Source organism: Acomys minous, assembly GCF_964271855.1.
Source record: "Acomys minous genome assembly, chromosome: 2".
Taxonomy (NCBI): Eukaryota; Metazoa; Chordata; class Mammalia; order Rodentia; family Muridae; genus Acomys; species Acomys minous.
The window spans coordinates 52999744-53021820 of record NC_140484.1 but is presented as its reverse complement, the minus strand read 5'-3'; the positions used below and the strand labels follow the sequence as shown (position 1 = coordinate 53021820).

The window sequence follows — 22077 nt, the reverse complement described above, 5'->3', positions numbered from 1 at the left end:
TCTCCTCCTCCTCTCACTTCCTCCTCAGTCTCAGCTTCAGCAGCCTGTTGGGGGCCCCTCCCTGGTGGGGGGACACCCCCCCCTTCCTCTGTGAGGTTCTTCCTGCTTGCCCTAGTGCCCCAGCCACGAACTCCTCCCATCCACAGGATGCTAGGTGTGATGAGCCCCTGACTTGCCAAGATGAAGATGACAGGCCACTTTGAGGTTATTTGCATGTAAAACCCAATTCATGACTCCAACAAGAATTATGCTTTAATGTTTCGGCTTTTTTTTTTCTGTTTTCTTTCTTTCTTTTTTTTGTTTTTGTTTTTTGTTTGTTTGTTTGTTTTGTTTTGTTTTTCAAGACAGGGTTTCTCTTGTATTCCTTGTATTCCTGGCTGTCCTGGACTTGCTTTGTAGACCAAGTTGGCCTCGAACACGAAGAGATCCACCTGCCTCTGCCTCCTCAGTGCTGGGATTAAAGGTGTGCATCATGAGTGCTGGGATTTAGGCCCTGGTATTACAGGTGTATGACACATCATACTTACCTTAATGTATTACTGTTTAAAATAATACCTTTTAGCCAGGCATGGTGGCGCACGCCTTTAATCCCAGCACTCAGGAGGCAGAGACAGGTGGATAGCTATGAGTTTGAGGCCAGCCTGGTCTACAAAGCGAGTCCAGGACAGCCAAGGCTACACAGAGAGACACTGTCTCAAAAAAACAAAAAAACCAAACCAAATAAAACAAAAATACCTTTTTTCTTTTCTTTTCTTTTCTTTCTTTTCTTTCCTTCCAGAGCCAGGGATGGAATCTATCTAAGGTTTTGCACATACTAGGCAAGTCCAAGTACTCCACAAAGTAATTTACAATATGAACACGGTACAATACTATTACATCACTTAGGGGAAAGAAATTAACACAGCAGGCACCAAGGCAACCTGGATCAAAACATAAAGTTCAGTAGCAGGAATGCATGGGAATGTGAGGCTCTGGCAAGTCTGGAGCCCACTTCTCAGTATCACTGGGCCTTAGGGTTTTTTCCTGTACTTGGAGGAAATTCTTTACTGTGTTTGAGAAGTCAGCGACTAACGTGCTAACATCACAATCCTATTACTCGGGTGGGAAGAGATTTGGCGAGAGAAAAACAATTTCTACAGTACTTCCGGTCCTAACTCCTCTGAACATAGCGGGCCGATTCCTCCAGGGCGGAGCCGACCCAACCCCGCCTTACCAAACTCCGCCCACCACCCCCAGCCAGGCCTTCCCCGGCTGCGGCGCTTCCCGTCCAGCGGAGGCGCTAGAGAGCAGAGAACTACGGGCGCGGCGGGGCGGGGCGGTAGGCCAAGGAGGCGGGGCGGAGAACCGGGGGCGGGCTGGGGCGGGCGGAAGGAGAGCCAGGCCGGAAGGAGGCTGCAAGAGGGCGGGAGGCAGGAGAGGGCCCGGAGCTGCTGGGCCGGAGCGGCGGCGCCGCCATGTCCGACAGCGAGAAGCTCAACCTGGACTCCATCATCGGGCGCCTGCTGGAAGGTGGGCAGGGTAGGGAAGGTGCGCGCGCGCCGAGCCGGAGCCCGGGCTCTTCGCCGTCCGGAAGTGGCGCGCGGGCGGGCCTGCCGCTCCCCGGGGCCAGCGTCGCTTGGGCGGGGACAGGCCGTGGTGTCCCGTGGCCACGGCATTCTCTCCCTCGCCCCCGCGCCCCCGCGCGCCTGGGCTTTGGAGCGCGCTCTGGGGCCGGGGGCGCACGGGTGGCCTGGACTCAGGGTTAGAGCCTGTGAAGCTAGCTGGGAAGGGGGTCTAGGAACGAGGACGCAAGCTTCGGTTGACAGGCTCCTGAGCACAGCCTTTTCTCTCACTCGAGGGCCTCCGGAGTGGCTGAGGGGTCGGGTCTTGCCCTCGGAGGCCTGATGTAGAGGTTTCGGGGAGGCTCCCTGACAACAGTTGCCCGTATTGGGGGGGTATGTCACCTACCTCCATCGGGTCTCCGAGGTCAGGGTCCCAAAATCCCATTCCGTACCCAGTGCAGGGCTCACGGCCTGGAAAGAATGTGCAGCTGACAGAGAACGAGATCCGTGGTCTGTGCCTCAAATCCCGGGAGATTTTCCTGAGCCAGCCTATTCTTCTGGAGCTTGAGGCGCCTCTCAAGATCTGTGGTGAGCCCCTTGCTTAGAACCCCTTAGCTTCCTGAAAATATTCCCTACTCCTGCCAAGGTACCTGTTTTTCTCCTCCCTTAGCTCCCTGGGTCCAAGTTTAGATCATGCACCTACCTAGCCTTTGGTTCCCAGGTGACATCCACGGTCAGTACTATGACCTTCTACGGCTGTTTGAGTACGGTGGCTTCCCTCCGGAGAGCAACTACCTCTTCTTGGGGGACTATGTGGATCGGGGCAAGCAGTCTTTGGAAACCATCTGCCTGCTGCTGGCCTATAAGATCAAATACCCTGAGAATTTCTTTCTGCTTCGTGGGAACCACGAGTGTGCCAGCATCAACCGCATCTACGGCTTCTATGATGAATGTGAGTGGTTTGGATGTTGCTGGTTGCCCAGAACTACATCCCTGTTCCTCAAGGGCCCCTCACATTGCTCTGCTGCCAAAAGACCCCTGATGTCCTACGAGCCCTGTAAGGCCCCAACATGCTGTCATCCATGGCACTCAGGAGGGCCCTGGTGAATGGGTGGAGGGCTGCCCATTTGCTAAGGCTTCCTCTACAGTCTTGCCTGACCCCTCTCCCCCCAATTACATCCCGTACTAAGCATTTAGGGTGCCTGTATAGATAAACCAGACCCGCCAGGCATGGTGGCGCACACCTTTAATCCCAGCACTTGGGAGGCAGAGGCAGGCAGATCGCTGTGAGTTCGAGGCCAGCCTGGTCTACAAAGTGAGTCCAGGACAGCCAAGGCTACGCAGAGAAACCCTGTCTCGAAAAACTAAAAATAAATAAATAAACCAGACCCGATTTTGGCTTGGCCTCCCATCAAGGTTGGACCAGAGTGGAGTTCGGGTCCCTGTGGACCCAGGTGTTGGAATTCTGGAAGGAAATGAGGGAAGAGCAGGGAGAGGACTTGAGCCTTCCTAGCCTTCCCTTCTCCTACAGAGTAACCCATACAGTTACTTGGAGTCCACAGAAAACTAGACTGAGGGTTTTGTGGGCTGGGTGGTCTTCCCTGTGAGCCATTTCCTTCTCCTATGTAGGCAAGAGACGCTACAACATCAAACTGTGGAAAACATTCACTGACTGCTTCAACTGCCTGCCCATCGCAGCCATTGTAGACGAGAAGATCTTCTGCTGCCACGGAGGTAAGCTGCTCGTCGAGTCCAGTGCCGGGCTTCGTGGGCCACATCCTCAGGTAGGGGCCTTGGGAGGTTGCTAACAGAATTCTTCCAGTTTCCTGGAATAGCTCTCCTTGAATTTCATTTCGGGTGTCACTTATTGTAGGAAGTCACCCACACCCCAGTTTGGCTGCACTCTTTCCTGTTGTGGCACTTGGCATCCTGTAGGCAACTCACTCCTCTTCCCCAATGGAGGTCTGCTGTTTGCACTTTGTTGTTTTTCCTCTTTCTTTCTCTCTCTGTTTTTTGTTTTTTGTTTTTCGAGACAAGTTTCTCTGTATCCCTGACTGTCTTGGAACTCTCTTTGTAGACCAGGCTGGTCCTGAGCCCACAGAGATCTGCTTGCTTCTGCCTCGCAATGCTGGGATTAAAGGCATGCGCCATGCCCAGCTCGCTCTTTGCATTTTAAAAGAGTTCTACCTGCCTGAACTTCAGGAGTCCAACAGAGGAACCCGGTGTGGTGGGAAGGGTGGGGCTGACTCCCACCAGCTTCTGGAGAGTCCTTGCTTTTTGGTTTAAGGAATGGTACCCCCCTTCCTCCCAGGTCTGTCTCCAGACTTGCAGTCCATGGAGCAGATTAGGCGTATTATGCGGCCCACCGATGTACCTGACCAGGGCCTCCTGTGTGACCTCCTGTGGTCTGACCCTGACAAGGATGTTCAAGGCTGGGGCGAGAATGACCGTGGTGTCTCCTTTACCTTTGGGGCTGAGGTGGTAGCCAAGTTCCTGCACAAGCATGATTTGGATCTCATCTGCAGGGCTCATCAGGTGGGTTGCTGGGTCTGAGCAGGCTGGGGGGTGGCAGCTGTTTAACTAGTAGGGCCAACAGTTCTTGTCCTCGCTCAGGTTGTAGAAGATGGCTATGAGTTCTTTGCTAAGAGGCAGCTGGTGACACTCTTCTCAGCTCCCAACTACTGCGGGGAGTTTGACAATGCTGGTGCCATGATGAGCGTGGATGAGAGCCTTATGTGCTCCTTCCAGGTGAGCGTGGGGGAGGGGCTGCCATGGTGAGCGTGGATGAGAGCCTTATGTGCTCCTTCCAGGTGAGCGTGGGGGAAGAGGCTGCCAGGCCACCTGGCTCAGCACCAGGGACCTGACCAGCGTTTCCTTTCAGATCCTCAAGCCCGCTGACAAGAATAAGGGGAAGTACGGGCAATTCAGCGGCCTGAACCCTGGAGGCCGTCCCATCACCCCACCCCGCAACTCTGCCAAAGCTAAGAAATAGCCTCCGTGTGCTGCCCTTCTGCCCCAGATGGATTGTTTGACAGAAATCATGCTGCCATGGGTCACACTGGTCCCTTGGGCCCGCCCACCATGGGGAACACACTGCGTTAAGTGTCTTTTCCTTTATTTTTTAATGAATCAACAGCAGCATCTAATCCCCCAGGCTCTCTCCCACCAGCACCTGTGGTGGCTGCAGGTAGGATCCTGGGGCCAAGGCTGCAGCTCAGGGCAATGGCAGGCCAGACTGTGGGTCTCCAGCCTTGCACGGCTGGCAGCCGGATCCTGGGGCAACCCATCTGGTCTCTTGAATAAAGGTCAAAGCTGGATTCTCGCGATGGCCTCTGTCTCCCTCATGCCAGCCAGCAGCCCTTTGGTACAGAGCCACAGGGGAGGGCAGACTGAGTCCGGTCCAGAGGCTGTTAGGATTCCAAGCCAAAGCCCAAGAATGGGGAAAGCAAGGGAAATAGTTCCTACCAACCACAGAAGGTCCCAGAGGTTTGATAGGGAGTTCATGATTGGCAGAGGGTAATCAACACTGACTTTTCTTTTTTAAAAAGTAGGTGAGCTCGAGGAAGGTATTTTTAGCTTTGGCTAGATGCTGGGAGCCTGGTTCTGTGCAAGTAAGAGGTAAAGACCCTGCCAGGTGGCAGCTGGGCACCAGAAAGAGATAAGATACAGGTTGAATCAGGAGTAACATAGAGCAAACCTAGTTGCCTAAGAAGCTCTGCAGCAGCCAGGCAGGTAGGGCCTACCGCAGGCATAGCCTATGTCCCATGCTCAGCTCTGCCAGTGGCGGCGCCTGCTTCTGGTCCATGATCTTTTGGACACAGACTTCAGTTTCTCAAGTTCAGCCTTCACCATCACTGTCTTCAGCCAGCACAGGGCTGGTACCCTGAGGGGAGTGTGCAGGAGCCAGGATGGAGCCAAAGAAAAGTGAGCGAAACTGGAAGGAAAACAGAAAGCCCAGTGAGCTCTGAAAGTGGAATCCTTCCTCACCCCACGGTTCCTATCCCAACCTCCAGCTCCTACCTTCTTGGGTGGGGGAGTCCCAGGCACTGTACTGGGCTCAGCTTCCTCCTCGGAGGGGGAGCAAAGGTCATGGGAGGGCTGGGGGATAGGTGGGAGGGAAGTAGAAGGCTGTGCCCGGGAGCCCTCGCTGCCCACGGTGGTTTCCATGGCAACCATGTAGCAGTCGATGTCATCGTTGGTAAAGTCATCTAAGTGGGGTATGCTGTAGGCAGAGACAATATCAGGGAGGAACAGGGAAGAGGGATACAGAGGAAGCCCCACTTTAGAGGGTTTGAGGCCTCAAGACTGCTGGTGAGCTCTTGGTTTTATTACTTCCTGATTTGGCTGGGAGGAAAGGATGCAGGGGTGAAGTGGGAGCTTCCTGGTGGGGGTGGAACTGGAACCCCTTTGATCAGAGTTCAGGTAGGGGCCCAAGGGAGGCATCCTGGGGGCCAATTTAGCTCAGCTGGGGGAGGGAAGCAACAAGTCCTGTGATCAGGGCCACATGGGGCCCAATCCCTCACCTTCCCAAGGGATAGGCGCTGGAGAACACCATAACCCAGGGATAGGCTGGGCTGAGAGCCAGACCAAACTTCCTCTGCTCCCACTACACTAAGCCCATCCTCCCAACCCACCTGCCCTTCCAGCCACCTGTTTCCCCTACACCAGGCAGCTCCCTGGCTCCCAGCAGCCCTTTCCCTCCTAGCCTGGGAGGAGGCTCAGAGGGGAGGCCTCAGCCAGAGAAGGAAGCCAGCAGGACCTTGGGGACGCCTCTCTGGATGGGAGGGGTTGAAGTACAGCTGACCATGGAGGCTGGAAGCCCTGGAGAGGCGGGCCTGACAGGAAGTGTATGGATTGGGGAGGTGCGGAAGCTGGAAGTAGCAGGCTCAGCCTGAGGTGTGCAGAAATGGAGGGAGAGCTGGATCCTGGAGGCTTTTACCTGCGAACCTGCTTCTGAGGCACAGGCTGGTGGGGCTTTGGGGAGCACAGGTCCTGGGAACATGGGTCTTGCTCTAAGAGTGTGGCCAAGACAAAGTGGGCATCCAGCAGAGAATCCTCAATGGTAAAGATGACTGGCCTGGGTAGACAGGATGGGGTGAGCTAGGTTACCCTGCTCTGCTCTACGCATCCCAGAGCCCTATCTCCTCCCCAGTCTAAAACCCTGGAATTACCTGCCTGGAACATCAAAGTGGACGGTAAGAGGCAAATTCGCTGACTCTGCAAAGCTCAGGAGCCCCTGAGATGGAAGAAGCAGACATGAGAGCCTGCCTGTGTTGGGCTGAGTCCATGTGACGGCAGTGGTGAACTCACCCGAAATTCCTTAAGGCAGAAGGTGACAGCTGTCCCCTCAGAGGCGTTCAGCTGCTGGAAGTCCTCCTCTCCAATGCTAGTCTCAGTCACCATGGCTTTGCTAGTGCTATCTATGGGGCAGGCAAAAGATGAGTTAAAAGTCCTTGAGTCCTAGCTTTACCCCAGCTGTTCCCTCTTGAGGCAACTCTAATTCCTTCACCTGCCTCCTCCTCCTGATAGCTGCGCAGGATGACCCGTCGACCACGGCCGATGCCCAGTGTCACCTCAGTCAACGCAGGGGGGAAGGACAGAATGGCCTCTGCCAGAACCCTGTGAGAGGCAAACAGCAGATGTGCATGAAGTGCTTTGCCCACTCTTGAGGACAGACGATGTAAGCAGGATATGTCACCTAACTGCCCAGACACTGCAGGAGGATGGGCAGGCGACACGGGAAGGAACAGGAACAAAGGGCTATCTGCTATGGGATGCAGGAACCCTTGACTATCAGGGCAAAAGGCCTGGTTTATTCTAATGCAGAAGGGGACAAAAAGGAAAGCTGGGTAGGAGTACATTACTGTTAGTCCCAGCTGCTTTTTGGGGGATGGGGTAGGGGTTGTTTTAAAACAGATTCTCCAAGCCGGACAAGGGGCCACACACCTTTAATCCCAGCACTTGGGAGGCAGAGGCAGGTGGATCTCTGAGTTTGAGGCCAGCCTGGTCTACAATGCGGAGTTCAGGACAGCCAAGGCTACACAAAGAAACCTTGTATCAAAAACAAAACAAAAAACAACAAAAATTAGGTTGTCTACATGTAGCCCTGGCTAACCTCAAACTCACAGCAATCCTGCCCTCTTAAAGAGCTGAGGTCACAAATGTGCACTATCATATCCAGCCTAGCTACTGATCCCGGGGAGCTCAATAACTTGTGTAAAATAGCAACACTATGTACCCACACACAAATGCAAGTGGGAATAGATCCTAATGGTGACGGTGGAGGGGGGATGTTGAGACAGAGTCTCACTATATAGCTTGGGTTGCCCTTGAACTCACAGAGATCCATTTGCTTCTGCCAGGCCTTGGCTCCCATCTTTTTTTTGTTTTTGTTTTTGTTTTTTTTTTTGGTTTTTTTTGAGACAAGGTTTCTCAGTGTAGCCCTGGCTGTCCTGAACTCTGCATTGTAGACCAGGCTAGCCTCAAACTCACAGGGTTCCACCTGCCTTTGCCTCCCGAGTGCTGGGATTAAAAGTGTGTATGCCACCATCACCTGGCTTGGCTTGGCTCCCATCTTCTATGGATACATACTGCTGAACGTTTACGGAAGAGTAACACCTAGATTTGCCTCAAGACAACTTTGAGAGCTGGGAATATAGTTCAACAGAATGCAGTCTTTGGGTTCCATCCCTAGCACCGGGGTGGTGGTGGGAAGTGCCTGGCATCTATATTTGAAATTTTAAAAATTATTTTGTGTGGGTGTGGGTGTTCTGTGGAGGGAGGAGCAGCTCAGATACCCTGGTGCACACGTGGAGATCAGAGAACAACCTACAAAAGTCGGCGTTCTCCCTCCACCATGTAGGTTCTGGGGATTTAAAACCTGACAATTCAGGCTGTCAGGCTTAAAGCAGGAGCTGTACCTGCTGAGCCACCTAGTGACTTCTGTATTTCAAAGTATGTGAGGAGAAAAGCAGCTGGCACTGGGAACTTAGCTCAGTGGTGGAGAGGACCTCGCAAGCACAAGGTCCTTGGTTCTATTACCAGTGTTTAGAGAAAAGGAAAAAAACAAAACAAAACAAAAAAACAAAAACAAACAGCACCTAGTGCCTTTCCCTCTCATCACTGTTACAGACCCTCGGGAGGCGACATTGGGACCTGAAGGGATGTTCAGTCTCTGAGGAATGAACTGGACCCTGGACTACTTGAGTGAAAGCAGTGTCCAGCACGGGCTGGGGACAGTCCACTGCACACTGGGACCTTAGCCTCTGACAGAGCCCACGTCCTCCTATGGTGACTGTGGCTGGGCAGCCCTCCTGTACTCATCTCCCTTGTCCAGCTTCTCCCTTTGGCCCAGAGCCCAGGAGCCCTGGCGGTAGGAAGGAGCCACTGTAAGAGGGACACTACCAGAAGAATGAACAGGTTCGAGGGCTTTGGAATTCTAACACAGGGTCAAGGACAGGCCTTTAAGGTTAGTTAGGTCATTCAAGAGAGCTGCAGACAGGTCACAGGTGATCTCTACAAAAGCAATCAGAGCATGCCTGAGTGGCAGAAAGCCAAGCCAGGCCTCGGATAGAGCAGGCAGGACCCCAGTCAGTGCAAATGGGGAGGGGCAGCAGCCTCTGCTTTTTAAGAGCCAGCTACGGGCCCAGATGTGCACTGGGCTGCCTGATCTTCACACGGAAACCCCTGCATACAGAGAAAGGTGCTTTTATGTATATTATGTGTGAAGTACACGAGCGGAAGCCGGAAGACTTTCTCAGGTGGTGGTTCTTCTCAGGTGCTGTCAACCTTGTTTTGAGGGGGAGGTTGTGTTTTGGTTTTTGATACAGGATCTCTGGCCTGGGCTTGTGAGCCCTAGGAATCCTGTTTGTATTTCCCAAAGACTAGAACTACAACTGGACACCACACTTTTGTTTTGTTTTGTTTGTTTTTTCAAGACAGGGTTTCTCTGTGTAGCTTTGGCTGTCCTGGACTCATTTTGTAGAGCAGGCTGGCCTCGAACTCACAGTGATCCACCTGCCTCTGCCTCCCAAGTGCTTGGATTGCAGTCGTGCGCCACCACAGACCAGCCGATACCACACATTTTTATATGAGTTCTGGGACCCAAAACCAGGCCTTCATGCTTGCACATCAAACATGTTACTGAACTATATCCCCAGCACACACCCTTTTTGAGACAGTCTAGAAACTCACACCTGCACCTAAGAATGGCTGGGATGTCAAGCACAGACTGTTAAAAATAGTACATTCCTAGACCAACACTTAAAGCTCCAAAGGCCAGGTGTGGTGGCACACGCCCCTTGGGAGACACAGGCATGCGGATCATTGTGAGTTCGAGGCCAGCCTGGTCTACAAAGTGAGTCCAGGATAGCCAAGGCTACACATAGAGAAACCCTGTCTCGAAAAACCAAAATAAAATAAAAAACTAAAAAATTAAAAAGCTCCAAAGGTGGAAGACAGAGACTCTGGCTAAGTTTGAAACAGGTGTTCTTACCGTGATGGGGTACGGAGCAAGTGGGGGCACAAGGCTGGATTGAAGACAGCCTGCAGGGACTCACAATCCTGGAAGGAGAGGTTGTGTGTCTTCTTGACCCCTGGATAAGAGGAAACAAGTCTCAGTGGACTTGACAGTCTTCCCTTCCCTTCCCCCAACTCCCATAGAGGAAGCTCTTGGCTGACCGGCTGCTTGCTCACCGTACTTGCAGTGGAGCTGGATTACCAGGTGGCTGTTACTGCCACTGAGGGAGATGCAGCACTTTTCCACAGTCTTCTCCACCACAGCCAGAGAGCGGAAGACGGACAGGAAGGACTGGGCAGGGTAGGACATAAGCCTGGCACCATGCCTCCATGGACCAGCTCTACATCCCATGTAGGGCCTGGTCCATCACTTGCCCAGCAAAGCTACGAAAGGGGTTCCCACTACATGCAGAATGTCTGCACACTTCAGGCCTTGTCCATGGTGTTCTCATTGCTGGGAAGGGCTGCTAACCTTTTCTTGGCCAACTTCAACGTTACCAACCTCCCCACGGCTCTTTTTTTCCTAAGATGTATTTATTTATTATGTACACCTACAGACCAGAAGAGGGCATCAGATAACATTACAGATGCTTGTGAGCCAGCATGTGGTTGCTGGGAATTGAACTCATGACCTCTGGAAGAGCAGTCAGTGCTCTTAACCGCTGAGCCATCTCTCCAGCGGCCCCCCACCCCCACCCGCTCCCCGCAGCTCATGTAACTCCTCTAGAATCTAAATATCTTCACCTCACTGCATTTTCATGGAGTCGTTTCCCTATGAGGCTAATTCTCCAGGCATTTACTGAGTACCCTAGCTCAGGGGCACAGCTGTGGAGATGCTCCGTACCTTCATCAGGATCTTACAGCGCAGCAGCTCCTGACCAGGGGAAGACGCCTGGTACTGCTGGAAGAAGAGTGGGGCAAAGAGGAAACAGGCATAGGCAGAACGGGAAGAGTTCACAGTCCGTAGGGAGAGCTGAGACACAAAAAGCAAGGAAGACATAGTCAGGGGCAATGGCAGACCCACTCCAGTGGCCTGCTTTTCCATCCTCTTCCGTCGATTACTGAAACTCCCTTCCCATTCCGTGTAGCAAGACTTTCTGCTTATAGCCCTCCCAATTTTCCGCGGCCATGATTGCTTTTTCTCTACGTTAGCCCCACATGGCCTGCCACTAGGCGCTCTAGGGAAAGCAAGTGCCCTCTGTACACACAGGCAACCCCTACAACTCAAGGGATATAAACTGCGCCCAAATACCTGTCCACCATCATCTTGAAAGCCCGAGCAAGCCTAGGCTCCCCACCCCGGTATCCAAGGCTCTTACCCCGTCCTTCAAAGGTTCCAGATAGAGCTCATCCCCGATTCGAGATAGCGAATGGACAGCCTTGCCCAGCACTGTGGGGAGGAGAGCAGAAAGTGGTTAGGGGGACGCCTCCGGCTTGCTCACATTCCCCGCCGCCAGGCAGGTCCAAACTCACCCTTCACGTTGCCGCCGGTGATCAGGCACTTCATGGCGTACCAGCATTGAACTCGAACCTAACTAGCAACCAGAGCCGCTCAGGACCCGACTCCCCGGAGCCACTACGGAAGCCTCAAGTTCCTTTCCCCGCCAGCCCGGCCTCCGCATCCTTATTGGTCCACCAGGGGCAACTCCGTCACGTGAGAAAAACGTTCCTAAACTCCGGTGTCACGTGATTTAGTCAGTTCCCGGGGTGTGGTCTGTGCACGTGACTCGTGAGGGTGAGCGCCTACGTCATTCAGGTCTGGGTCTCCCAGCCCAACCCCAGCCTTCCACACCCTGCAAAGCTCTGCAGCTCCAATTGGCTCACGCGAGGAAGGTCATAGTTACAAGGAGTCAGGTCCCTGCACCAGGGATCGAGCTGTGGACCCGGAGCTGTGAAAAGGAGTACATCTTCCAGCGTCTCTAACTGATGAGGTTACAGGGTCAAAGCAAGATAGCCCGCGGATCAATTTGGGCTGGGGGTCTCTGTCATGGCAGTAGCCACCAGCTCCCCCGAAAAGTTTGCGCAACTTGCTTCAGGAGCCATGAAAAGGAAAGGGGCTGTCCATTCTGGCTGCAGGATTCCTCACTGATTTCCATAAATACACGGAAAGAACAGAAGTTCTGGGACAGAAAAGGGTAGAAAGTTAGACCTGTCAGAAGGAGCAGCAGCAGCAGCAGACGCATACTGGGATGAGGCACTCTCTGAGTAGGGGCAAATGGGTGGGTGGGCTGTCCTGCTGAAGCGATGAGCTGGAAAGCCCTGGAGATACTTTTAAGCACTACACATGGTTTGTGTGCATTTTACTAATTACCCAGACAGTATGAAAGCATGGAGAGTTGTCAGCTGGGGTCACTCTGCCCTGGGTGTTAGCTCCCTCAAGTGTGGAAAGAAGAGCCTGCAGCAACACCTGCTCATTGGCCCTGTGACCCCTGTGACCCTGTGGGTAATGGGTAGGCTGTATTTGTTACCTAGTGCTCCTTTGTTTTCCTAGACTCTTCTCCCTCTACAGCTTTTTGTCCTTTGTTGTTGTTGTTGTTGTTGTTGTTGTTGGGGGGTTCAAGACAAGAGTTTCTCTGTGTGGCCATGGCTGCTCTGGAACTCACTTTGTAGACCAGGTTGGCCTCAAACTCAAAGAGATCCTCCTGCCTCTGCCTCCTGAGTGCTACTAAAAGATCTATTTATAACCAGGAGTGGTGGTGTCCCAGCACTCAGGAGGCAGAGGCAGGGGGAATCACTGTGAGTTCCAGGCCAGCCTGGTCTACAAAGCAAGTCCAGGACAGCCAAGGCTACACAGAAACCCTGTCTCAGGAAAGAAAAAAAAAATCTATGTATGCACATGAAAGCACGTGTGCCCGAATGCCAGAAGAAGGTATCAGATCCCATTACAGATGGCTGTGATGAGCCACATGTGGTTGCTGGGAATTGAACTCAGGACCTCTGGAAGAGCAGTCAGTGCTCTTAATCACTGAGCCATCTCTCCAGCCTCTCCTGTCCTTTCTTAAAACCTCCTCGGAGGAGAGGGAGCTGCTCTGTCCACACGTAGCCGCCTCCAGCTCCTTAGGCTAGGAGTTAGCTCTTATAGCCCCTCCCCACTCGTTCATTTCTTCAGTAGATCTGACTGCATCACTTCCCCAACAGATGGCAATGTGACCCTCCTCCCATGGCTGCTGCCCTGCTTTCACTAACCAAACACGTTCTCTATGATGTGCCTTCCCTGGTTGAACTCTCCTGACCAAGGTCTCTTGATCTGGAACTCTCAGATCCAGGTCCCTGTCTCCACTGTCTCCTACCTCTGATCACCTATCTCCAAAACCCTGTCTGGCCCTTGGCTGCCACTAAGGCTGCTACCAAGGCTGTGGCCTGTGTCTCCCATGCTGCTGTCTCTTTATGGACTCAGCAGCAAAGGTTCCCTCAGCACAGAAAACTTAGGCCAACCTGGGCTATATAGCAAGACCCTGTCTCACACACATAAAAAAAACAAAAACCGAAAAAAAACTAAATATGTGGCACAGTTACACCAGGTTGCTCCTTAGTGTTGAGAAGGAGAAATCTAGCTTCCTCCCCTGCCCACAGTGACCCGTGCCAGGCATGGTGGCACAGGCTTCTAATCTCAGGTTCTTAGGAGGCAGAGGCAGAAAGGTCACAAATTCAAGGCCTATTGGGACTACATAGAGAGTTCAAGGCCAGCCCGGGTACTTTAAGGAGAAAAGGCTGATAGGCCACCAATTTGTGCTTGCTGTGCATGCTGGACAACAGTTCAACCAGCAGAAGGCAAGGAAGGAGAGGCCTGACTGATTCCTGAAAGTTGTCCTCTGTGGGATGCAAGTGATGACAATCTCTCTCTCTCTCTCTCTCTCTCTCTCTCTCTCTCTCTCTCTCTGTCTCTCTGTCTCTGTCTCTCTCTGTTTTTTTCTTTTCTTTTTTAAAGACTTATTTATTATTACATATACAGATCTCTGCCTGCATGTACATCTGTAGGCCAAAGGAGGGCATCAGATCACATTATAGATGGCTGTGAGCCACCATGTGGTTGCTGGGAACTGAACTCATGACCTCTGGAAGAACAGTCAGTGCTCTTAACTGCTGAACCATCTCTCCAGCCCCTTTCCTTTTTTTTTGTTTTTGTTTTTTTGTCTGTTTGTTTGTTTTTGGTTTTTTAAGACAGGGTTTCTCTGTGTAGCCTTGACTGTCCTAGACTTGCTTTGTAGACCAGGCTGGCCTTGAACTCACAGCGATCTGCCTGCCTCTGCCGCCTGAGTGCTGGGATCAAAGGTATGCAGCACCACTGCCAGGCTAAGTGCTGGCAATCTCAAACACACTAATAACAGATGAAAGAAAAATAAATAAATAAAGAGCTGGAATGTATCTCCGAGTAGAGCGCTTGCCTGGGTTTAAGCCGGGAGTGGCCCACACCTTTAATTCCAGCACAAGGGAGGAAAGGCAGGCAGATCTACAGAGTGAGTTCTAGGACATCCAGGGCTACAAGAGAAACATTGTTTCAAAAACAAATGAACAAAAGCCCTGACACATTGAGCTGTTGGCTTCCTTTTTCTTCTTCCCACCCTACCCAGGGTAGGTAAGTGTGGTTTTCAAACCTCCTCCACTTCCTCCCCTGCCCACTGCCTGAGTAGCCTGACTCAGCAGGAGACAGCCAGCAAGGCTCCCTGGAAGGGAGGGAGATGGCTGCTGAGTGACCTGTTTCTGCCCCTGACGCACTGGGTGTAAGATGCTATCCACCTGAGGACATACATACTAGGAAAAGGAGAAAGGAATTACTTTGGGTGGCCCCCCTCCTCCACCCTTGCTCAATGCCAGAAACCTTCTGAAGTACACTGGGCTGAGGGAGGACAGGGAACAGGATGCTCACCCAGACCTCTTCCGATCTGACACTTAGATCCTTAAGGGCTTCTCTGTGCTATAATCGTGGGAGACAAACTACTTCTAGGGCCTGCTTCCCCATCCCATGCCTGAGTTGAGTCTAGTAGGAAGCTTTCCAATCCACCTGTTTTGAAGTTGGCACATCCAGGCATGTACATTTGCCCCAGGAGCACAGTGGGAGAGAGAGAGAGAGAGTAGGGACCCATGAGGACCTTGTTATGTTGGATGGGAGATGGATCACTCAGAGACTTGGGTCCATCCTGAAAGTTAGCAGAACAAAGTGTGGCTCCAGCTATACTCACAGATGGCCTGGAGGAAGTCAAAGACCCTTTCTGCATCTCTATTTCTCCCTCAGATGCAGTTGGATGAGATGATCTCTCAAGAATCAACTGCCAAACTTAAAATGTTCACTTCTCTCCATGTTAGAGACAACTTCCTACAAGTAGGTACCTCTGTGTATATGCCATCTGGGGATAGCAATAAAGAGTGGGTGCCTAGCCCCATATCTGACCACGCCCCCTGGATGGGGAGGCCTGGTGGCACTCAGAGGAAGGATGGCAGCCTACCAAGAAGAGACTTGATACCCTATGAGCATATACAGAGGGAGGAGGTCCCCCTCAGTCACAGTTATAGGGGAGGGGAGTAAGGAGAAAATAGGAGGAAGGGAGGAATGGGAGGATACAAGGGATGGGATAACAATTTAGATGTAATATGAATAAATTAATAAAATATATTTAAAAAATAAAATAAGAAAGTTATAGTATTAGTTGCCTTTGACAGGAAGGTAATTTGTGCCTTAGAAATTAGGAGTAGGGTGCTGGAGAGATGGCTCAGAGGTTAAGAGCACTGGCTGCTCTTCCAAAGGTCCTGAGTTCAATTCCCAGCAACCACATGGTAGCTCACAACCATCTATAATGAGATCTGGTACCCTCTTCTGGCCTGCACAGGCAGAGTACTGTATAAATAATAAATAAATCTTAGAAAGAAAGAAAGAAAGAAATTAGGAGTAAATCCAGGTATGGTGTGCAGGAGGCAAAGTCAGGTGGATCTCTGTGAGTTCAAAGCCATCCTGATGTACTTAGTAAGTTTAGGCCAGGCCAGCTAGAGCTAGAATGTCAGGCCCTGCCTCAGAAAAAGAAAAATAAATGAAAAAAATTATTTGAGTAGTAATTTTGAATTAATTAACAATCAGACAATCACATAAAACTTATCACTGCCAGGCATGGTGGCACACGCCTTTAATCCCAGCATTCAGGAGGCAGAGGCAGGTGGATCACTGTGAGTTGGAGGCCAGCCTGGTCTACAAAATGAATCCAGAACATCCAAGGCTACACAGAGAGACCCTGTCTCGAAAACCCTAGATAAATAAATAAGTAATAAATAAATATGTATTACCAAGTTCATGCCTATGTGCTTAAAGAATATTAAAACTATCTGAGCATGGTGGCACACACCTTTAATCCCAGTATTTGGGAGGCAGAGGCAGGCGGATTATTGTGAGTTCGAGGCCAGCCTGGTCTACAAAGCGAATGACTTTTTTTCCCCCAAGACAGGGTTTCTCTGTGTAGCCCTGGCTGTCCTGGACTCACTTTGTAGACCAGGCTGGCCTCTAACTCCCAGTGATCCACCTGCCTCAGCCTCCCAAATGCTGGGATAAAAGGTGTGTGCCACCACACCCAGCTTCAAGTGCCATTTCTTACCCAGCTGATTAGGGCTGAATCGTGGGAACCCCAAAACTGGGACTTGGTGCTCAGCCATTCACTACTTCAATGCATACTGGGTGCAACTTTCCAAGTATGAGACAGAGACAAGCTAAAGCTCCTTGATCCCAGAGTACAGTGTATCTACAGGTGCTACAGGGAGGACGACAGGGGAATGCTGGGAGAGGAGAGCCTCCTGCAGAATAGTATGCCCCGGGTAGACATGTGCCTGAAGACCAGGGCGTGAGCTGGGCCAGGGAGAGCTGAAGCCCTGGGGCTGGGGTGGGAGGGTTAACTGGAGACAGCGGACAAAGAGCAAAGGTTTGAAAAGTCACCATGAAGCTGCACCTTGGAGACGGCCAGGACTGTGGCTCTGGGAACCTGCAGTCAGACTGGGCCTATCAGGAAGGGCTCTGTCCCTTCCTGTCTTACGCAGTCCTCACAGACAATACAGGTGCAGTTACCCTGGGAGTTTTGCCAGACTGGAGTAATTAAAAACCAGAAGGGAGGGCTGGAGAGATGGCTCAGCGGTTAAGGGCACTGACTGCTCTTCCAGAGGTCCTGAGTTCAATTCCCAGCAACCACATGGTGGCTCTCAACCATCTATAATGTGATCTGATGCCCTCTTCTGGCCTGCAGGTGTTACATGTAGACCACTGTATGCATAATAAATACATAGATCTTTCAAAAACAACAACAACAACAACAGAAGGCCAAAGGAGTCTGGGGAGCTGGGGTTCACTTGGGTTTGTCTTGAACTAGGCTGTACACACAGGGTACAGCATTTGTGTGCCGACTGGGATAACTGACTGGGCACGGTAGCTCTGAGCTGTTGGGGCACCAGGAAGGGAGAACAGCACTTGGCCTGCTTATGATGCATGTGTAGCACACCAGGTGCTGCCAGCCCCCGCGGCCAAGCCCTGCCCAGGCTTTCTTGTTTCTTGGCATTTGTCCCAGCAATCAGAACAATGTTTGGCACATAGCATTAGTTTGATGCATCTCTGCTGAATAACTGAAGAGTAAAGATTCAGAACCTTCGCAAGCCTCGAATCCAAGGCACAGAATGAGGTCTAGGTACCAGGTCTGCCTGGGTCTGTGTCCTGGCTCCATCACAAGTTGTGTGTAAATAGGCAATGTGGCTGGTGTTCCTAAAGTCTGAATTTTCTTATATATATATATAATGTATACATTGCTCTGTCTGCATGTACACCTGCAGGCCACAAGAGGGCATCAGATCACATTATAGATGGTTGTGAGCCACCATGTGGTTGCTGGGAATTGAACCCAGGACCTTTGGAAGAACAGCCAGTGCTCTTAACCTCTGAGCCATCTCTCCAGGCCCTGAATTTTCAGTGTATAGACTGGAGTTACTCAGAGTCTCTCCTTCAAGGAGCTGCTTACATATTTACTTAGCTTATTATGCACAGCTCTTCCACTCTGCTACTGCAATAATGGTGATGTTCTACCTATTCTATTTGTGCAGTCCATCCTTACTGTCATCAGAGAGGGCAACAGAGCAGACCATCAGCTTAGATCAGGATGGAGCACAGGGATCCTGGAGGAGAGTCTCTCCAGTGAAACGGTATAGAGAAAGGCATGGAGCCCACAGGCTGGAGAGTCTACGGGCTCAGTCCGGGACAGAAGTGAGAATCAGCCCCGGAGAGCAGCTAAGAAAAGAAAGCAGGCTGCTGATGCTTTGAGCCACCACATGTGGTCCTTCAGCTCTGGGCTTTCGCTGGTCCTTAGCCTCCAGAGCATGGAGAATGAGAGTGCTTATGGTTCTCAAAATCTCCTGGAGGCTCCCATGAGATAAAGATGTGGCCAGTCTCCAGACACACAGACACGGTGCACACATGGGGGACCAGGTCTTTTCAGTCTGCAGGGCTGGAGGTGGAGGGAGATGGGATGGAATTTTTCCAGCTCTCAGGGGGATGGAAAGGGGGAAGCTCAGCTTGTTCACCAAAACCTGGCATGCTGGAGTTACAGGGCCCCCTTGGAGTGCAAGTGAGGTAAGTTTAGGACAAATCAAAGGCAGCATGCTTCACCCAGCAGGGGAGGACACCGATGGAACTCATTACCCCAAGATGTGGTCCCGGTTGGAAATATAAATAGCTTCACAAAAGGTTTAGATAAATCCATGGATGACAGCTCCATTCATGAGTTAGATGGGGAATGAGGCTGTTGGGGGCCCCCTGGGCAGGCATCAGGGAGGCAACCTGACCTCCTTAAAGACCACCCCTTGGGGGTCCAGTTAAAGAAAAACCTCCGGCCACAGGGATTCCAGAAGGTGACAACTGGTGTTTCTATGGCCCAGGGTGTGGTCTGAGTCCCCTGTCTTGTCAATTTACCCCACACTTAGCAGCCATTGCTGGGGAGATGTGGACATTAACCAGCTCTGGGGAAAGTGGTTTAGCCAGGCTGTCCCCTACGGGACCAGCAGAGGGAGACAGACACCACATCCAGTCCCAGATTTCAGCGCAAAGCCAAGGTGGCTGGCCTGACCTGGGGTCAAGCAGACATCTGTGGCCTTGCCTTATGCTTGGTGGGTCCTCGGTCCTCCTTGTAAGGGGGGGGGGGGGGAAAGGAGGTATCTTTCCTAGGATTTGCATGTGGACATCAAAGTGGTAAGGGGCTTTCAGAGATATAAGGACAGAATGGAGAAGGGGCCACTTAAAAGCAGGTTGCCTGCCTCTATGAACCTAAGCAAGTTAGTTATACAATATGTGCCTCGGATTCCAAATAGTAAGGTGGCAACTGCAATAGCAGGTGCATCAAGAGGACTGTGTGAGATTGCCTTGGGAAGCACTTAACTAATTTTCATTCTACCAGGCAGGTAATAAGTGCTCAGTAAACAGTAGCTACATACAGGGTGGAAGACTACCAGGCTTTTGGTACTCCTTGGAGTGTTACAACTCGCAAAGCCCTTTTAGTTCACCGTCTACTGTGGGCCTCACCACAACCACAAGGATTTTGTGATGCTGAGGGCCACTTGTAGCTGGCTGACCTGGACCTTCACTCTACCCAGTGCAAGGGATAGAATTCAGGGCCTTGTATAGTCTTGGCCACTGAAAATCCCAGTCTGGAATTTCTGATTTAAAAAAAGGGGGGGGGGGATCTGTCTGTCTAGAGTTCCTTGTGAGTCAGAGGCTGGTTGAGAAGAAGCCAGTTCCAGGTACCCTGGTCTGCACAGCAGTCTCAGAACAAGCTACCCACACCTCTGTCCAGTACTAAAGTCATCTTTCCATATGGCTCTGGAAGGCGGGCTGTCTCCAGGCCCACACTGGATAGTGAGGCACGCACAGCAGCTGCTTTGGCCAGGACAGCACAGACATGAGTGTCAGCTCCTCCCCAGCGCTATATTTCTCTTCTGTTAGCCATGCAATTTCCTCTGACCAATCAGGGAGGTCTTCTTGACATCTCCACAGTCTATAGCCCTCCACAGCCTCTCAGCTCCTAGTTCATCATCATCGTTTTGGTCTGAGACAGGGTCTCACTGGGCAGCCCTCACTGACCTGGAACTCACAAGGGTCAGTCTGCCTTTGCCTGCCAAGTGTGTGGACAAACTGTGCTTATCCTCGATTTTGTTGTCAATTCTGTTTGCCTGCCTTGCTAGAGGTCAACCCCGGGGCCTTGTGCGTGCTAGGCAAGCACTCTGCCACCGAGGGTCAACCCAGCTCTAGTTCTTATTATATTTATTTAACAAATTTGACAAGTAACTCTGACACAAATTCATGCAGATACTCTTATCAGGGACTGCAAAGAAGGGGCTGTCAAATTCATCAACCCTGTTCTAGAGAGGACTAGAGGGAATAGTGACTTGGCCAAGGTCACATAGTAGAAGAGGGACATATTGTCTCTTGTGTCACCAAGCCTCATCAGTTCACCATTGATGGGCTCAGGGAATGGGGCTATCTCTGACCTTTGGCCTGGACAGTCTGGAGAGGTCTGAAAAGAGGAGAGTGGGGAGAAGGGAGGGAGAGAGTGGGCGGAGCCAGCAGTGACTCAGCAGGGCAGGATAAGGATCTCCCAGCCCAGGGAGAGGTAACCCCACTCCTCTGCCAGGGGAGACAGAGTCACAGAGCCTGCGGCATGGGTTGGCCAGGGCAATGGAACATCCTGGGAGAATGGCAAGGACAGCTCCTGGCAGGCAAAGGAAGAGTCAAGCACCTGGGGGTATCCCTTCTGCCCCTGCTTATGCCCACACCCATCACCCAGACACCCAGACAGCAGAGGGGAGACCACATAGCGGGTGCGCCTTAGCTTCCTTCCAGGTTCACTGGGGAAATAGGGTGGGGTGTCCTTTGGGGAGGCCTAAGCTGGGCCAGGTATGGGTGGGGGAACCAGGGCAGGGCAGGGAAGTTGCTGAGGTAAGAGGAGCCCTCTGCCCCTGGGGTTTCCGCTGACATCAGGACCAGCTTAGGGTGAGGCAGGGCCCTCTGGGCTGGAGTGTGCTGGAGAAAAAGGGAAAGTGCCCAGTCTTCTATCCTCAGCTTCCTCCTTTCCTCCTCACAATACTGCAGGAGTTTCTGGCACACCCTGTGGGCCTGACTTTGTGGACCAGTGCAGAGGGAAGCACCCTCTTGCTGCTCTGGTGGATGACTTCTAACCTCCACTGTGGCTCCACTGCACAGCTCCAAACTCCTTCCTGATGGAAGCCAGAATCTAGCTGAGGTTGTTCAGTGTCCTTGGGATCTGGCCTCTCTTGGACACAGGAGGACATTAAGGCACCTGGCCCATCTTACAGTGCGTGTGATGGAGGGAGGGGACAGGACTTTAGTACTGCAGGTACTAGAATAATCTATATATATCAAGGAAGGCTTTGTTATCTTGAAGGACCCCTGTGCCCAGAGCCACAGGCTCACAGCCAGAGGACTCAATGAAGTTTTGCAACACAGAATGTGCTCTCAGCCTCTTCTCTTTGGAATCCTCTTAAGGCAGCCACCAGGTTGGTACCAAAAGGACATAGTCAAGCCAGGCTTGGTGGCGCACACCTGTAACCCCAGCACTCGGGAGGCAGAGGCAGGTGGATCTCTGAGAGTTCAAGGCCAGCCTGGTCTCCAAAGCGAGTCCAGGACAGCCAGGGCTACACAGAAAGGAGGCCCTCAGGAAATATCTGGTGACATTTTGTAGTGGATGACAGTACAAGATGGAGATCAAGAGACCCCTTTCCAGCCAAGTGTGGTGGCGCACGCCTTTAATCCCAGCACTTGGGAGGCAAAGGCGGGGACTGCTGTGAATTTGAGGCCAGCCTGGTCTACAAAGTGAGTCCAGGATAGCCAAGGCTACACAGAGAAACCCTGTCTCAAATAAAATAAAATAGTCTTTCTTCACACCCTCTGATACCTGTCAAGAGGAGAGCAGATTAAAGGTTTCCCTAGTTCAAGAATCAAGAATTGGGACCTCCTTAGGCCAGGGTCCCTTCAATGCCAATAGCTGTACCA

At 51.8% G+C, this 22077-nt stretch overlaps 2 protein-coding genes across 3 annotated transcripts; one reads left to right on the top strand and one right to left on the bottom strand.

Annotated features, from left to right (window-relative positions):
- The first annotated feature begins 1349 nt into the window (after nucleotides 1-1349).
- Nucleotides 1350-4863, top strand: PPP1CA (protein phosphatase 1 catalytic subunit alpha). 2 transcript variants are annotated; one of them, XM_084750400.1, is made up of 7 exons: nucleotides 1350-1509; nucleotides 1998-2129; nucleotides 2263-2493; nucleotides 3171-3275; nucleotides 3853-4076; nucleotides 4155-4289; nucleotides 4423-4863. In XM_084750400.1, exons 1-7 carry the CDS (start codon nucleotides 1455-1457, stop codon nucleotides 4531-4533), a joined length of 993 nt encoding a protein of 330 aa, XP_084606526.1. In that variant the 5' UTR covers nucleotides 1350-1454; the 3' UTR covers nucleotides 4534-4863. The 2 variants fall into 2 exon arrangements, with proteins under 2 accessions (XP_084606526.1, XP_084606527.1); XM_084750401.1 differs by having other exon boundaries at nucleotides 4155-4351.
- On the bottom strand, nucleotides 4640-12161 carry RAD9A (RAD9 checkpoint clamp component A). Its single transcript, XM_084750393.1, has 11 exons — nucleotides 11532-12161; nucleotides 11378-11448; nucleotides 10903-11031; nucleotides 10236-10350; nucleotides 10036-10135; nucleotides 7051-7160; nucleotides 6852-6961; nucleotides 6713-6777; nucleotides 6481-6618; nucleotides 5562-5763; nucleotides 4640-5475 (listed from the first exon to the last, which is right to left on the bottom strand). The coding sequence occupies exons 1-11, from the start codon at nucleotides 11563-11565 to the stop codon at nucleotides 5380-5382; spliced, it is 1170 nt and encodes a 389-aa protein (XP_084606519.1). The 5' UTR covers nucleotides 11566-12161; the 3' UTR covers nucleotides 4640-5379.
- Nucleotides 12162-22077: the final 9916 nt, after the last annotated feature.

Bases quoted from the DNA above. Each gene is read 5' to 3' on its own strand.
- PPP1CA (XM_084750400.1), top strand. From the start codon at position 1,455: ATGTCCGACAGCGAGAAGCTCAACCTGGACTCCATCATCGGGCGCCTG. The intron at 2,494-3,170 runs GTGAGTGGTTTG...TCTCCTATGTAG, and splicing joins CTACGGCTTCTATGATGAAT to GCAAGAGACGCTACAACATC. The intron at 3,276-3,852 runs GTAAGCTGCTCG...CCTTCCTCCCAG, and splicing joins GATCTTCTGCTGCCACGGAG to GTCTGTCTCCAGACTTGCAG.
- RAD9A (XM_084750393.1), bottom strand. From the start codon at position 11,565: ATGAAGTGCCTGATCACCGGCGGCAACGTGAAGG. The intron at 11,449-11,531 runs GTGAGTTTGGAC...TCCTCCCCACAG, and splicing joins CACCGGCGGCAACGTGAAGG to TGCTGGGCAAGGCTGTCCAT. The intron at 10,136-10,235 runs GTGAGCAAGCAG...CCTCTTATCCAG, and splicing joins CCAGCTCCACTGCAAGTACG to GGGTCAAGAAGACACACAAC.